Here is a 17,324-nt window from a genome sequence, read left to right as displayed (position 1 = left end):
GGATGACACATAGGGCACATTTATTTTTATTTCAACATTTAAAATATTCACAGATGGAGTATTATATTCATTGACATCTCCATGGAAGATGTACCAAACAAAGCATACAGGTTATTCCACAATTACAGAATTACATATTTGTAACTATGTGAATGTTTACCCCTAGACTTTATCTGGAAAATACTTAAAAAAAAAAAAAAAAACTTCTAAGTGCTTCACTGGATTAATTTCCATAAAAAGTAAATAGCAAAGAATTTCAGGAGATACCTAAATATTAGCCAGCGCTTTTTAAAAATTTCAAGCTTTTACAGTGCTCTTTCTGACATCCCTGTCAGGAACACTTAAATAACACTCAATTCTTTCTCTTTTCCCCTCAATAGCCAAGCCAGGATGTACGTACTTCTTTTTCCGTAAGTCTTTTTTCCTATTTAGAAATAGGTCCATCATCACAGCAACTTGACTAGCTAATGAGGTAGGAGTATTCTTCAAAAGCATTTATAAAGTAAAAGCATAAGACAATAATCAAATTATAAAGAGGTTTTTTTGTTTTTTGTTTTTTTAGTGGTTGTTCTTTAAGTAAAATGCCAAGGGCACTGGAAATTGGTCAAAACTACCCATACTTGAAAAGACAAAGAGGAAAACTCCCTTGGAAAAACCCTGCTACAAGTTCACTCAGGGCTGGCATTAATTAAATGCATTCTGGCATTACCAAGTAAGAAACTGCTGCCTTAAAATGCCAAGCTTTCTTCCTGGAAGAAATCTTACCAAGAAGGTAATTTTAAACAGAAAACCTCAGTTCCCTATCTTCTCTTCTCAGTACAATTAACTGGTCTCTTCTTTTAAACCCAGTTCTCATCATTTCCTATACCCAAAAAAAGATCAGTAATTTCTGTATATTGTATATCCAGTAACAGATTTAAATGAATTTAGCAGTCAACTTATCAAATTCTGCCAGGGAAACACTCCTTATATGAAGATTTTAATGACAGAATGTTATACAGCTAGAAAATGCCTAGGTAACAGATTTCAGCACCATCTCTGTATTAGCAGATAGTTTCAAAATGCACATGAACCCTGAATTCATATATACCTAGGAAACTTTCCCATTATTCCCTCTTCAACTACGCCAAAATCAAAGTTCTGTGTTCTAACTACCCTTTCTGTATTTATTAAGGAATACTTTACAAATCCACCCAATTAAGTTAATAGAACACATGTATGTTCCCAAATAAGGGTAAAGCCACCAGTCAAGTATGATTTGTCTAAAATACCATTTTGAACACTTTGGGTACCTATTATCTGATGGAAGCTAAAATACCAGAAGAGAAGATTTATTTCCCCAATTATGCACCTATTAGGGTTACTGCTAAAAACATTAGAAAAATCATTTAAAAAATGTAAAAACATACTTAAAACAGAATAGCTGCCAGAAAAAAATTTAGTAACTATGTGTTTCCTGGCAGCTAGTTTTGAAACGAAGTCCTTGACAATTCCACTATAAAACGTTTTAGACGCAGTAATCAAACCTGTATAATAGTGCAACTCTCCGACATGGCAGTAAACCATTTAAGATTAGCTACCAAAAATAATTTGTTAACAAGAATTTTTTTTACATGTCTTTAAACCTTTCTTTTTACTATTCCATCTAGAATTGTGTCCTATCAATGTGCTCAAAATATCCTATGTCTCATTTAGTTTGAAGAGAATTCCTTCCTCTTCACGGCCACCTTCTTTCATTTCAGTTATAGTTCCTTAAATTCTCTTCCTAAGGCACACCCTGCCCTATTTATTGCTGCAAAGCCCCTGAAATCTGTGCCTCAATCTGGGTCTGCCTCATCACTACACTTTAATGAAAATCACTTCAGAGTACCTGCTAAAACTTAGTAACATTAAGTCTAGAATACTATTGTCCAGTAGATTAACTGCAAAAAAAAAAAAGAACCAAGTCTACTAAGAGAAGGCCAAAAAACAGAAATATATGTTCTATATACTCTTTCTTCCAAAAACTAACCACATTACCTACTATGACAGTAAAGCTCAGTTATCTCTCTGGCTACATATAATCCATACTCAATGTTATAAAATAAAATGTTAGGCCAGTAAGCTTTCACAATTTTTATTAAATCCTAATCTAATATAACAGTATCTGATTTTATAGACATCATCCCATGGTGAACATGTTTAATAAGTGAAAGTAAATCAGACATCGAAGTCATTATTCTCTGCAGACTAAGCAGTAAGGTAACTACACAGAACACTACAGGTAACAACATACACTTACTTGCTCAGAGTTTTCATACAAGTCATGTTTTTTTTATCAAACTATATCTCCTAATATTTAATACAGTAGAATTAGTGATTGTAGCTCTCATATAATATTTTAATTACAAGTACCTTATTGAGATAACTAACATTCTGACAGTTTCACTGACTTTCCAAATTAGTATAATATAGTCAAGAAAGAGAACAAAAAAGTGAAAACTGAACATGACATTAAAAGAAAACAAAGTAAAGAAAAAAAAGGGGAAAGTGAAATATCACTGGGGTAGAAAAATCCAACAAGTCTAGACACTGGGCTGGAAGAAAACAGATCAACTATGGATTTCACAAGTCAGAGTTTATAAATTCAATGCAATACAAATCCTTTGAATGTAAAAGCCAAGGTGAAACCAACAGGTCTATAAACTGTTACTTTTGGCCTTAAACAGTACCAACTCTTTTGATCAAAAAAGGCCACAACAGTTAAGATTGTATTACTTGATTTTATTTTACACTAGGTCGCGGGCACAAAGCAATCCTCCTTAATAAAGTTGACAATTAGCTTCACTCAGAACACTTTTAATAATGCACATAAAAAAAAAAGTATTCATCTTACAAATTGTTCTGCAATCCAAATATACAATAGCTTGGAAAACAACGTTTAGAAAACAAAAGCCAATGTAAAAAGACAGATTAAAACAACTAGAACAGTACAGGTTTCATGTGGCTCTGACTTTACAGCTTTCTTACTGCATCATCAATGTCCGCAATCTGTTCCTTCAGCTGGCTCCATTGCTCGGGATTTAAAGAAATACCTAAAACAAAGTTTTAAAAATTGAAAGTTGGAAATCCCTTTAAGCTCTGACGATTTCATACTTCCAACTAAAAAACTGCTTTATCGACAACTGCCACTTTGACCGGCACAATGTTACCATATTGAGAGTCCAATCTCTTGTTTATTACAGATTCATCACAATTACCTGAGCAGACCAGTCTTACGCCCAGTTTTACTTCCAACACTGTATCCTGCACAATACTTAATATAGCCTGTGAGAACAAATGATGATGTGAAGATGTATCTCACAAAACCTTGCAAACTAGCAGGCTAAGTGGCCAGGTCCAGATTTCCTATGTGACACTCCATTTCTACATCCAGTTGGTTCCAACATTTGCTCAAAATTTCTATAGGAACTCAAGGTGAACAACTTTGTGCTGAGTTCTTCCAGAAGCATTCATTTCACTTTGGAAAAATTCCTGGGACGTGACCCATACAGGACTTCTCAGAATGTACATAGTGGTTAAAAATGCATTCTGGAGTCCTGCTGTCAAGGTTCAAATCCCAGCCTCCCTATCGCTAACTGTATGACCTTTAAAAAAAAAAAAAAAAAATCTCTAAGCCTCAGTCTCCTCACCAGTAAAATGGTATTTACATCTCAAAGCGGTATTGTGAATCAGTAAGTTAGCTAATGTGAGGAAAAGCTGAGTGTATCACCTGACACATAAGTAAACACTTAAAATGTTAGCTAATAATATGTCTTTCCTATTTAAGAAGTAAAAATGTGAAGAGAAAGTACTTTGCACTTGGAACTTCTGATGTTCTAATACTTGACCCATATAAAAAGAAAAATAAGCTAGAATTATAAGAATTAGTGTATTTCTCAGAAAACTACTGGGAGGCCATGAACTTGAGAGGAAGGCAGAAGAACATACTGGGTCAACACCTTGGACGGGCTTTAAAACTGATTAAATTGTTTTAATAAACGCTTGCAGGAACAAGAGAAGAAATCTGGCATTGGCCACAATGAAACAACTAAATGAGCAGTCCAGAAGTGGCCTTGAACGAGAAAATGTTAAAGGGTACGAAAACAGAGAGGTTAGGTTTAATAAACTAAGAACTGCATGAAGCAAACAAGTGGTACCTTCAAGATGACAGGCAGAGTAGAAGATAAGGAGGCATATTTTTATCTAAGAATCAACCTAAAGCAGCTAACTACCCCAATATATGAATTTATGTTAGTACGTATGTTCTCTAGGTATATAATGAATAAATAAAGCATGCTTCTATGATGCTGATATGCTTGGGACTGGGTGAAGCACAAACGGGAAGAAGGACAAAGACCCACTTTGGATGCCCCCTCCCAAAGGATATCCTTTAGATGAACCAAAAGGAAAACACTATAAGCCAGAATTTTTCATTCCCAATTTTACAACTTCCCAGATCGTGCCTGCTCTACTTAAGAATTCATGTCAATTTTTTTTTTTTCTAAAGTTACATCCAAGCAAATTAGCAGCCAAATGAAGTGATATTAGGGTTATTATTTTTTCTGGGTTTTATTCCAACAGCTATTCAAGACATGTCATTAAAATAAGTTAAATATCATGTCTAAAAGACTACATACAGAAAACAAAGAATCAACTGAATGAGGATGTTCCAAATGCACTGCCAACATTATTTCAATTTTAAATAAGGTGGGTTACTTTTTAGTTTAGTTCTAATCATCAGGACCAAATTCAGGAAATTAAATCTCACCTTTTCTTCCAGGCTTCATTTCACCTTCTGGATCCATCCAATATTCTCTAATATCAATTAGGACTTTCCCTTTAAAGTCCCGAACACTGACGTACCTCATTTTCCCAATCTGCAAAAGAAACAAAAACATAGAAAGGTATTCACTTCAACAGTGATGTCCCTATTTATATTCACAACTTGCTGCACACTCCCTCTACTTTTAATCAAAGTAACTATTCTCAATATCAAAACTACAACCAAAGGAAATGTCACTGTTAAGAAGAAATCTTTCTTAAAAAAAAAAAAAAAAGAAATCTTTTTTTAAAAACATGGAAAAAACAAAGTACATCTCACACTTCCAATCATTTTTACATTAAAGAAATCATTAGTAAAACAGAGCAACACTGGAACTGGAAAACAGTTCCTCAAAAAATTAAAAATAGAATATCTGATCCAGCAGCCCCACTTCTGGGTATGAACCTAAAAGAAATGAAAGCAAGGTCTCATTTATACACCCATGTTCACAGCAGCATTACTCACAACAGCCCACAGATGGAAACAGCCCACATGTCCGTCGTGAGATGAATGGATAAACAAAATGTGATATATATACATACCGTGGAGTACTATTCAGCCTTTAAAAAGGAAATCCTGTCACATGCTACAACATGGATGAACCTTACTGACATGTACTAAGTGAAATACACCACTCACAAAAAGATGCATACTGGGGCACCTGGGTGGCTCAGTCGGTTAAGCGTCCAACTCTTGATTTCAGCTCAGGTCATGAGGGTCATGAGATCGAGCCCCACATGGGGCTCTGCACTAGGTGGGTCTACTTGAGATTCTCCCTCTGCCCCTGCCCTTCCCCCACACTCAAGCTCCCACTCTAAAATAAATAAATCTTTAAAAAAAAAAAAAGATGCATACTGCATGATTCCACTTATACAAGTGCCTACACTAGTCAGACTCAGAGAGACCGAAAGCAGAACGGTAGTTATCAGGGGCCGGGAGAAGAAGGAGAGGGGAGTTTAAGTTTTGCTAAAAGAAAGAGTTTTGGAGATCTGTTTCACAATAATATGAACATACTTAACACTACTGCTTAAAAATGGTTAAGATGGTAAATTTTATGTTGTGTTTTTTACCACAAAAATCATTAGAAAGCAAACTTTTGCAGTACAAACTACAACCAGTAGGAATCCACAGACCCCACTACCTATGTACCATTCTAAAAATCCAGAGATCCAGTCAATAGAACATGAGAAAGCTTTTTCTTTTAGACATTCATTTTAAGTAATATCTTTAATACACTTCACCATAGTCTCAAATTAAGAACTTAAAACTACCCACAGAAAACCATTTTTCAAAAACTTTATACTGTGCTTTAACAAACTACAAATTCCCCAGAGAAGGAAAAGGCTCTACTCAACAAAGTGTCTGTAAGCACGTTCCAGGAGGTCTTACGCTGTAAGACACCGTCTAAACTGTCTAGCACTTCAACTAACACCTCATACTTTCCAATCACAACTTCTAACGCCTGTACCGATCTCTTACTCATTCTAAAACTCTTCAAACCTACTGACTAAAAACTGGCCATGATTTTTGTGCTTAGAACATCTCAACATGTAAAGATTCTGGGTGTGGCTATGTTCCTTTCCCTTCCAACCTGGGTCCCTTGATTATTAAACAATCCTTTTAATTAAGATACTAAGTATTACTGTAGCAGAATCACAGCTGTGCTGACCCAGTACTTATTAATGGCTGACCCAGTACTTATTAATGGTTTCCATCTTGCGTATGTCCTCTTAGACTGCTTTTTCTTGTCTCAGCCAGGTCTGGTTCATTTTCCTTTAGTTTTCTATCCTTAAGTTTCTGATCCTGCTGGTGTGCCCCTACTTCCAGGGTATACCCCATGCTTTATGGAGAAAATGAAGTCCACTCAATATGGGTAAGTGCCTTCAAATCTTTCTTCTCTGTACTCACAACACCATCAATTCTTAACTTTTTACTTTTTCTATCCCATTTCTTACTTATGCATTCTTTCCCTTTCCAATGGCTTATCTACCATTTCCTAACATGCTCATTCCCCTCTTTCTATAAAGCATTTTCCCTAATCTGCAGTATTTTATAACTTTCTCCATGTTTCCTTCTTCCTTTTATTGCTAAATTTTGAAAGGATAAAAAATACCGTTTCTACTAACTGAATTCCCACTGCCTACTCTAAAGTCACCAGTGATCTTATGGTCAGTTTTAATGGCTTATTTTTTCATCAGTCTTCTTTGTACCCCCCTAGTGCCTATCATACACTAGGTTCCCAGGAAACTGTTTTAATGGATAAATTAAATAAGATCAAAATAATTATCACAAAGAAACTGTTAATTGTAATTTATAATACTGATTTAATAACGCTAAGAAATGTATAAGTATCTTAAGCAGCCAACCAAAGAACTGAACATTGTTTCATTTTGGTTTTTAGTAAGCCCTCTAGCTAGTAAGCCCATGAGCTAACAAGACCATGAGCTAGCTGAGTATATATTAAAATGTACTGAAAACCTACTAAAGTGATATTGATTAGGTTAAGTACGAGTTCAGTGTTGACTTGAGCATGTGGAAGAGACCTTAGGTATTAGGATCTAACCTTGAAATATGACAGCCTATTAAGTAAGTAAGAAAAAAAAAATGACAAGGACATAGAAGGGACTAAGCAGAAAGATTCAACACTGCTGAGACTCAAGGACAGGCTGACTAGATGGAGCTATACTGAAGAGGACTTGAAAAACCGGAAGAGATTCTGGAGCCTTTATAGGTTCTTGGACTAAGGACCAAAACAAAACACAGAAGCAGAAAAAATACTACTACTACTCTCTTCTGCAAGACTTGTATTCCTGACAATCTAAAAATCTGAAAACAGGGTTAAAACTTTAAAATCGCACTAGAGGGACGCCTGGGTGGCTCAGATGGTTAAGTGTCTGCCTTCGGCTCAGGTCACAATCAGCGGGGAGCCTGCTTCTCCCTCTGCCTGATGCTCCCCCCTGCTTGTGTGCGCTCTCTGACAAATAAATGAAATCTTTAAAAATAATAAAAAAAATAAAATCGCACTAGAAAAAGAATTAAAATCAAGACTGAAAGCAAATCTTTTTTTAAAAAAGAGAGACAAGCATGTTGTAAGTATATTAATAGCATTTTACCAGTCTTAAATTAGTACTAACAACTATTCAATTATTTTATCATAAAGAACATGGAACAGGGCGCCTGGGTGGCTCAGTCGTTAAGTGTCTGCCTTCGGCTCAGGTCATGATCCCTGGGTCCTGGGATCGAGCCCCGCATCAGACTCCCTGCTCCGCGGGAAGCCTGCCTCTCTCTCTCCCACTCCTCCTGCTTGCGTACCCTCTCTCGCTGTGTCTTTCTGTCAAATAAATAAAATCTTTAAAAAAAAAAAAAAAAGAACATTGAACAATACAATAAACACACAACAAATGGTTAGCTAGGTACTTTAATTTCTACTCTTGCTCCCTAGAAACTATTCAGAAGCTCCTTTATCCATGATTTCAATGAGGTGTGCTATAAATATTTTTGTTTGCCACAGATTAACAGAAGAGGCATTTTCTTCCTCCCAAATATGGCTGAACCATCCACATATCCAAAACTTTGTGAATGTACAATCTGAAGTCCCTAATCACTTTTCAAGTGACTTTATTTGATGTACAGTAAATAAGAAATTATTCAAAGTGAGGAAAAGGTACAGATGAGTAAAATGATACTCTAGAATTTGCTAACAACATTTCAGAGAACAGCAGCACCAAAGAGCTGTGGGGTTGGAATGAAGGGCAACTGTGGGAACACCCACTCACACTGTTCTACCCAAATGAGTCTCTGATTATAATCTGAAACTTACTATGCATTTTGTAGCTCATCCCCAGTGTATGTGTTCATTTTAACATAAAAGGTTTTAATGAAAATCTCCCAAGAGGGGCCCTACAGAAAGATGCACCACGTTTATCCCTGTGACTTCATTCTCCAATACCAAAGCAGCAAAACCATAGCAGTACGTACATTCACTCCAGAGTTTAAGCAATAGTGGATGGCATCAGAGGAAGGAGAAAGTTAGAAGGATGCTTTGCCCCTAAGATCAGGAACAAGGCATGGATGTCTACTCTCATCACTTGTTTTCAATATACTAGAAATACTAGCAATAAAGCAAGAAAAAGAATTAAAACGATGATGTAAAACAGACAAAATCAACACCACCACAGAAAGTTCTAAGAAGTCTCTAAAAAGTACATATGCAACCTATTATAAATACACAGTACACATGTATTCATATTAGTGATACTGTAACATCTTTTCTAGCAATGAACTGGAAAATCAAGTTAAGAGAGCAGAGATTTCTGATAGAACCAAAAAACATAAAATACCAGGGGTGCCTGGGTGGCTCAGTCTGTTAAGCGTCTGACTCTTGGTTTCAGCTTAGGTCGTGATCTCAGGGTCATGAGATGGAGCCCCTCCTCGAGCTCCATGCTCATCAGGGAGTCGGCTTCTCTCCCTCTGCCCCTCCCCGCCCTCGCATGCACGCTGTCTCTCTCAAATCTTTAAAAAATATATATAAAATACTTAATGAATTTAACAAAGATGTGCAAGACTTCTATAACGAAATTCACAAAAACAGACAAATTTAAGAAGATCTAAATAAATGCAGAGAGACACCATGTTCGTGAACTAGAAGACTCAGTACTGCCAAGCTGCCTATTCTCCCCAAACTGATCTTCAGCCTGACCCAATTCCAATCAAAACCCAGTAGGCTTTTCGGTAAAAACTGACAAGTCTGATTCTATAATGTGTATGGAAATACAAAATACGCAGAAGAGCAAAATCAGTTAAAGGACTTTCACTACCTGATTTCAAGACTCACTATAAAAGCGCAGTAGTTGTGACTTGTGATACTGAAGTAAAAACTATTCAATGGAATAAAACAGAGATCAGAAATAGACATGTATTTTATATATTCATGGATTTTCATTAAAAAGATCCAACGTGAGTCAATGGAAAAAAGTCTTTTCAACAAATGGTACAGAACAACTGGATCTCTCTGTGGGAAGAGAAATTAGTTCAACGTCTATTTCACACCATACACAGAGAAACTAAACTAATTCTACGTGGATCACACACCTAAACATGAAAGTTATTAACTATAAAAATTCTAGGGAAAAAAACAGTGGCAAAATTTGTGTGGCCTTGGGGTAGGTAATGTCATTAAAAAGCATTAACCATAAAAGGAAAAAAATTTATAAAAATGGACTTAATCAAAATTAAAGCTTTCTAAAAATGCTTAAGAAAATTACGAGGCTCTTTAAAAAAAAGGACGCCTGGGTGGCTCGGTTGGTTGAGCATTTGCCTTCAAGCTCAGGTCATGATCCCGGGGGTCCTGGGATGGAGTCCCGCATCGAGCTCGTTGCTCAGCGAGGAACCCACTCCTCCCTCTGCCTGCCACTCCCCCTGCCTGTGCGCACTGACAAATGACTAAAATTTTCTTTAAAAAAAAATAAAATAACAGATGGGGAACCTGGGTGGCTCAGTTGGTTAAGCGACTGCCTTTGGCTCAGGTCATGATCCCAGTGCCCTGGGATTGAGCCCCACACGGGCTCCCTGCTCAGCGGGAAGCCTGCTTCTCTCTCCCTCTGTCTGCCTGCCACTCCCCCTGCTTGTGCTCTCTCTAATAAATAAATAAAATCTTTAAAAAAAAAAAAAAAGAAAGAAAATTAACAGGCAAACCACGGACCTAAAGAAAATATCCACTATACTTATAGCTGACAAAGAACTTGCACCTAAAATACATAAAGAACTCTTTCAACTCAATAAATCAAATGTCCTCTATTTTTTTAATGAGCAAAAAAGACTTGAACAAAGCGCGAAGTAAACTACAATGAGCTCCTCCTACACATCCATTAACTTACGTGAATAGCATTAAATACTGACAAAACCCAGCGAGGATATGAAGCAACTGGAATCTCTCACATTGCTTGTGGGTGCATAAAATGGTACAGCTACTAGAGAAAACAGTTTGACATTTTCTTATGAAGCTAAACATACACTTAGCCTATGACCCAGCAAATGCATCTGATGTTGATCCAAAGAGGAAAAAAAAATTCAAAGACTTTTACAAGAATGTTCCCATCAGCTTTATTCCTAACAGCCCAAGACTAGATAGAAACAACCCAAATGTCTATCCCTAGTGAATGGGTAACAAATTGTTGTATAATCTTACAGTGGAATACCACTCAGCAATAAAAAGGAACAAACTACCAGTAAGAACTGACCCCAAGATGTTACACTGAGCAAAAGAAGCCAGACACAAAACAATACAAACCAAACAATTCCATTTATATGAGGTTCTAGAACAGGAAAAATAAATATATAGTGACAGAAATCAGATCAGTAGTTACCTCAGGCAGAGGGAATGATTGCAAAGGGAGGCCAAGACGGAACTTTCTGGGGTAATGGAAACTGCCTCACTATAAGAGAACCATGTCTACTTGGCTCATCACTGCACACCCAGAATTCAGTAAGGCCTGATGAAATACAGTCTTTCGAGACCATCAGAAAATTAAAAATATGTATCAATTTTATACATAACTATGCATTTTATATATATGTACGTGTGTATACATATATATGCACTAGCCTTTTCCAGCCAAATGTTTGCAGCCTCATTCCAACATTTTGGCTTCAACTAATAATTATGCCCACTTCTTGAAACACTTCCCTTGCTATAACTCCATCTTCAATCTTATTCACCACTATATAGAGGGCCAATTTCAGCAAATCCACCTGCCTCTCCTGTTCTTTTTTAAAGATTTATTTATTTTAGAGAGAAAGCAAGCGAGCATTGGGGGGGGGGGGTGCACCAGAGAGAGGAGGAGAGAATCTCAAGCAGATGCCCTGCTGAGGGCGGAGCCCAACACAGGCTCAATCTCAAAACGCTGAGCAGAAATCAAGAGTCCCACACTTAACCAACTGAGCCACCTAGGCGCCCCTCACCTCTCCTATTCTTATCAAGCCCAAACTTTGCAGGCCATACTGCTGCTTCTTCTCCAATAATACCCCATCCATATTTCACAGCCCAATACTAGACCTATCTCCTCCAAACTGCTTCCTAAATGTGCTGTTTTCAATCTTTTTTTTTGGATATCTATCACTTTTAAATTGTTTAACACTTAGCCAAACTATAGGTTTCTAGACTTTAACAATAATCTAGCACCTTATAAATGACTTTCATTTCAATGAACCTGCTCCTATATTTCAATGACTATCCTTATATTAAATTAAGGTACTTTCAACATTTATCAGATCAAGCCAGACACTAATCCTCAGGATCTCGGACACTACCTGGAACATGTTATCATCTCTGCTGCTGCTCTGCTTAGAGGACGACAGGGCTCTTGAAGTTTCACCAGTCTTTTGCTTCTTCACAGGTTTTTCTGGAGTAACTTGCTTTTTCCTCTTTAACTTGAAAGAAAAACAAGCATAATGGTTAAAATGTGCACACATAAGAATAAGACACACCTCAAGTTCAAACACTTCATTACTTTTTAAGACTTAAAGGCTCAAAATACAACATTTATTAAGAAAAAAATCATAAACATATACACAGGCAAGTTTCACTTGCCAACAGAACTATGGAGCTAACCTAGTATCTAACACAGTGTTTTCAAAATGTGTTCTCAGAAACCCAAAAAACACTTCAGGCATCATACTGGTAATAACCAGAGAAACAATTCTTTTCTAGACCAGGATCCCACATCCAATTTCTTTGGGGGGGTGGGGAAGTAATGGGGGGGCCTGCTGCTTTTGAATAAATTTTGGAAACCCCAAGTCTACTAAAGTTAGTCAGCAACTTATATTTTTACAAAGGATATATATTAATTAGGAAGAATACAGCCAACTTATTCCAATCCAGGATATGTTATTTATTCCCTGCCTATTCCAAAAGGGACTTAAATTGACTTTGAAAATTTTTGAGTATGCAAAGCTAAGAAAGCTATTTTATACTGGGCACTAGAAGTCAACAACTCAAGAATTTCATCACAAAAACCACTGAAGGTGGACAGCAATGTGTTAGATTAGCATCCAAAATCAAGACAATGTCTTAAATAAAGCAACATTATTGTAAAAACTTTTTATATAGCCTCATTCTTAAAATGACCTAACAGCCTATGAAAACTAGTAGAGTTCCCAACCTAAACAGCAGAGGGCAGTCATGTTCCTTAGTGGAAAGTATAAACTAATATGTTAATGTCTTACTAAATTAGATGAGTTAGGTAAAATAGAATGTACACATGTATATAAACTGAAAAAGTGAATGTGTTACTGTGTTTACAGGATTAATGTACTATTAATAGCAAAAATAGCAAAAATCACCTCAGCTCAAAAGTAGAAAGTGACTGATTATTCTTTATATAGGGGCTGGATATTCTCCATGGACTGACACATAAAAGTTCAGTAAAAATTTGTTTCAGATTTTTCAAATTTGTTTTCAAAGTCAAAGGCCATACCAGGTGTGAATAAAAAACCTAAGAGATATTTCCTTCTGGAGTATAGCTATGTATGTTGAGGCCTTATTTCAACCTTTAGGTTCTATATTCTGTATTTCCCTATACAGGTCCATCTTCTCCAAGATTCTCCCATAAGCTCTTTTAACTAACACTGCCAACTAAACTCAGAGACATAATTATGTAAGCTCCTAGGAATTAAAAACAGTCCTGCACAGCAGCTCTGACTACAGTGTGAGCGGCTCAGTTAAGCGGAATACACCACTCCCAGCACAGTTGTCATCTAACGTAGAAAAAGGCTATTGTCAAAATGGGGAATTTCATGTTAGCTTTGCTGGGTGTTGATTTAACTAAAAGGAGGGGACCAGAGTAAATAACATTCTAACTTAAAATGTACCAAGCCTACATTTTAAGTAATCCTAGTGGGCTGGATAAAAATCAACGGCTGAGAAGGCAGTCAAAACTGACATCTGCATTCAAAGAGTTCAGGTAATTTAACTCAACTACAACACACAATACCTAGAGATTAGGCAGATTCCTAAATAACGGCAAATAGCAGCTTTGGCCTCATTCTAATGCTATTCCCCAGAGGGAATAAGACGGTGGTTCTGTAGCTTTGGGGCTCCTATTAGACTTGCTCAAGCCTGATTCAGGGGCTGGAAGTGTGCATGTACAACAAGTACCCCAGGCCCTTTGGTCAAGTGGTCCAGGAGCCTTCTGCACTTTGAGAAACACCCACCTAGGCGCTCATTTTACCATTCTGATATGCCTTGCTGTCCTTCAGAACTGGATGTGGGCAATACTGCTGAATTAAGTATCACAGAAATGACTTGCATTAATAGTCACCTTTTTGTCAACCTCACTGTCAGAATCACTGCCAGAAGAGCTTGAAGAAACAAGTTCCTTTGATTTAGGCATTCTGAAAGAAAAATACATTATACACAATAATTTACAAACTGTTCCACTACCTTCAACTTGACTCTTTCCCAAGCAAAAATTCAAGAAGTTCCATGGTTCTACCATTTTGTGGTACTGGAGTTGTTACGCTGAGCACAATGCTAGAAGTTATACTCTTAATTTATACTCTTCCAAGTTGAAAATAACACCCAGAACCCAGCAAGGAGAAAGAACTAAATGTCACACACATCTCACACTCCTACACCTCTTTCTCAAAGCCATTGGGTCTTTTTATACTTCATTTTAGAGGAGTTAGATGTTTATAGGTAGAATAAATTGTAAGAAGGCAGCTGACAGCAATCTCTGTTAAAACAGGAATAGGAATATTCTCAGTACTGCTTTATATTTCTCACTGATGAGACCTAACAGAAGTATTCGCTGCAGGAACTGACCCCAACATTCACACAACATGGGGAACAGCTGCACTATACAGATGGAATTCATTTGCCAGTATAACCCTATTTTTTCTTACTTTGTAAATGTTCTTAATTTTCTTTGGCTTTTTGAGCATGCCATCAAAATGACAAGCACTAATTCAGAGTTCACAAAGTTAAACATAATTTTTACGGTTCATTACATTTTACACTGATTTTCTACTCTGAAATGTAACTACATTTTGAAGAATCTGCTTATGGGAGGGGCAAAACCTTTTCTCAAATTCCACTATGACCCTCACTCCCCCCAAACAGAGGTACATAACCCAATATCTTGCTTTCAGGTGGATCTTTACTGAGTGCCTGAGCACAGCAAGACAGAGAGCCTTGTGCATCTACTTTTGCAGAGATTAAAAAAAAAAAGCTAAAGCCCAAATTTCAAGGAATTCCAAGGCACTCTTTTCAAGGCACTTAACAATACCAGGTGGTAAGCCACTTATTATTAAAGTATCTTTAGCTCTCCCCGTCTCCAGAAAGACTGAGTCTTATTAATTTTTGTATGCCCTAAAGGGCCCAATATGTACAACACACAGTCTGTAAATGTTGAATAAAGGAAAAAAGACTTCATTTCCTCCTCAAAAAATCCTAAGTAATCCAGCTCTCTAGACTAAACTTGCCTTGGCACTAACACTAAATGTGTCCCACATTAGGAGGTCAAGGTAAAAGAAGTGGGCCATCCATCCCAATTCTAGCCACTAATTTCAAAAAGCTCAAACATGCACAACCAGCCATGTTGATTTTAACTGGTAATTTCTTGAGGAGAAGAGTAAATTCTGAGCGGACCAGAAACGTTCAGAACCAGATTTTATGTACTATTCCTGTTACTGCTCCATTTTACAACCTAAACTCCAAAAGCAATTTAGGTTTTTTAATGCTAGCAGCTAATAATGCCAAGAAACATTTTTTAAAAGGTAATTAAATTGGACATAACCTATTTTCTCACTTTGAAACAGTCAAGCATAACTATAGGTCTATTAATAATAGCTGCGGGGGGGGGGGGCTGCCTAAGATCATTTCAAAGAACGACCTCGTAATTAACCCAAATTAGAAGATCATTCAACAACAAAAAAGATAATGGTAACTAAAACCACTTTGAACTTTTGACAGATTTTAACTTTTACTTAATGAATCTTTACTGTTCGAAGGAGGCAGGCCAGTAATTCAGGAAGGTGATACTAAAACGCTAGTGAAGAATATATACAAAACGCAACTGAAATAATGAATTTCGGTCTGTGATGATGGCGTGGAGGGAAGATTAGAAAAGACGAGGTGAAAATTAAACCTGGACTAAAGGGCACAGGAATTCGGTACAACACGAGGGTGACGAGCACCAAGACGGGGAAGGGGGTCGCGCGGTGCCAGGAAGCTGCTGGAACCCTGGGGCTGGCAACGGCTGAGGCAGGGGGAGACAGGTTGGTCGGAGGGGGCGTGGGAGGCGGCGAAGTGCGGAGGAGACCGTATGGGAAGAGGAGGGACTTGCACCAAGCGCCATTTTCTTCTCTCGAAGCGCTAGCTACCCCCAGCACACCAGCCATCCTTCCCCCAACCCCCCCAGCCCTCCTCCGACGGGGTCCGCTCTCTCCCTCCCCTAGAAAGCGCCCCCCCAACCCCGGATGCCGGGGTTTGAGTTCCAGCCAGGGCTGGGGGAGAAGCAGGCTCCGCACGCGCCCCCGCCGTGGCCCGGGCCGCCGCGGCATTGTCCCGGGGGTGCCCGGGCCCCCTCCGCGCGGCTCCTCGCCTCCGCCCGGCCGCGCCCCGCCGCCAGGGGCCGCCGCACTCGCCGCGCCGGGGCCATTCCCGGGAGCCAGCTTCTGGCGCGGAGAGGCCTGTAGGGCATGGGGCGCGGGTCGGCGACGGAGGAGGAGGTCCAGGGAGGCCGAGGCGGGGAGGTCTGGCAACGCCGCCATTTCCCCCGGCCGTCGCCTGCGAGCGGGGTAGAGGCCGCAAGCGGCTCGCGGCCCGGCTGGGAGGGTGGGGGCCGGACAGGCAGGGGTTCGAGGGGTGGGGGCGGGGTCCCCAGCACTCACGCTCCACTCTCGCAGCCGAACCTTCTTCTGCTCGCTCGCTTGCAACTGACAGAGAACCGGAAGTGACGGAAGCCCAGAGACGCCGGCCCCGCCCCTCGGGGGGGGGGACTGCGCACACGTGATGGGGCGTGGCCTCCCTGCCCAAACCAACACCGAGACCCTTTCCAGGGCCTTAAAGGGACCGGCCCTCGTCCTCAGCCAGTCCCTTGAAAGTGAAATACATCAAAGTTTAAGTATGACCTGTGAGTGAATGAGGGCACGAAGAAAACATGAAGGAGAAACATCGAGCTTTGCACTTGTTCCATAAATGTTTCTTGTACTAAAGTGAATTGTTCATACTGAAAAAGCCCATTTTCTCAGAAATGGTCCTTAACCCCCATTCCCAATATTTGACTCTGGCTGGTAAAATCCAAAGGAAGGAAGCCAAAGTCACATGTTTAATTCCAGAAAGTGCAAGAAGTCTTTACAGAAGTCCTTGGCCACACACACCCTTATCCTTAAACTGAAGTCCTGGGGGTAGTTCACAGAAGAGAAATCTATAGTACAAGCAGGAACATGACCAATAGAGTATTTGAGTGTATATTTAATGAAT

General features: G+C 38.8%; 1 protein-coding gene across 1 annotated transcript; it reads right to left on the bottom strand.

The window, feature by feature from the left end:
* Positions 1–2,742: 2,742 nt before the first annotated feature.
* Positions 2,743–16,869, bottom strand: SUB1 (SUB1 regulator of transcription). Its single transcript, XM_036065587.2, has 5 exons — positions 16,733–16,869; positions 14,161–14,233; positions 12,152–12,271; positions 4,790–4,898; positions 2,743–3,074 (listed from the first exon to the last, which is right to left on the bottom strand). Exons 2-5 carry the CDS (start codon positions 14,230–14,232, stop codon positions 2,995–2,997), a joined length of 381 nt encoding a protein of 126 aa, XP_035921480.2. The 5' UTR covers position 14,233; positions 16,733–16,869; the 3' UTR covers positions 2,743–2,994.
* Positions 16,870–17,324: the final 455 nt, after the last annotated feature.

Source organism: Halichoerus grypus, chromosome 2, assembly GCF_964656455.1.
Source record: "Halichoerus grypus chromosome 2, mHalGry1.hap1.1, whole genome shotgun sequence".
Taxonomy (NCBI): Eukaryota; Metazoa; Chordata; class Mammalia; order Carnivora; family Phocidae; genus Halichoerus; species Halichoerus grypus.
Note: the sequence above shows the minus strand (reverse complement) of the source record. Positions and strands in the feature narration are given on the sequence as shown.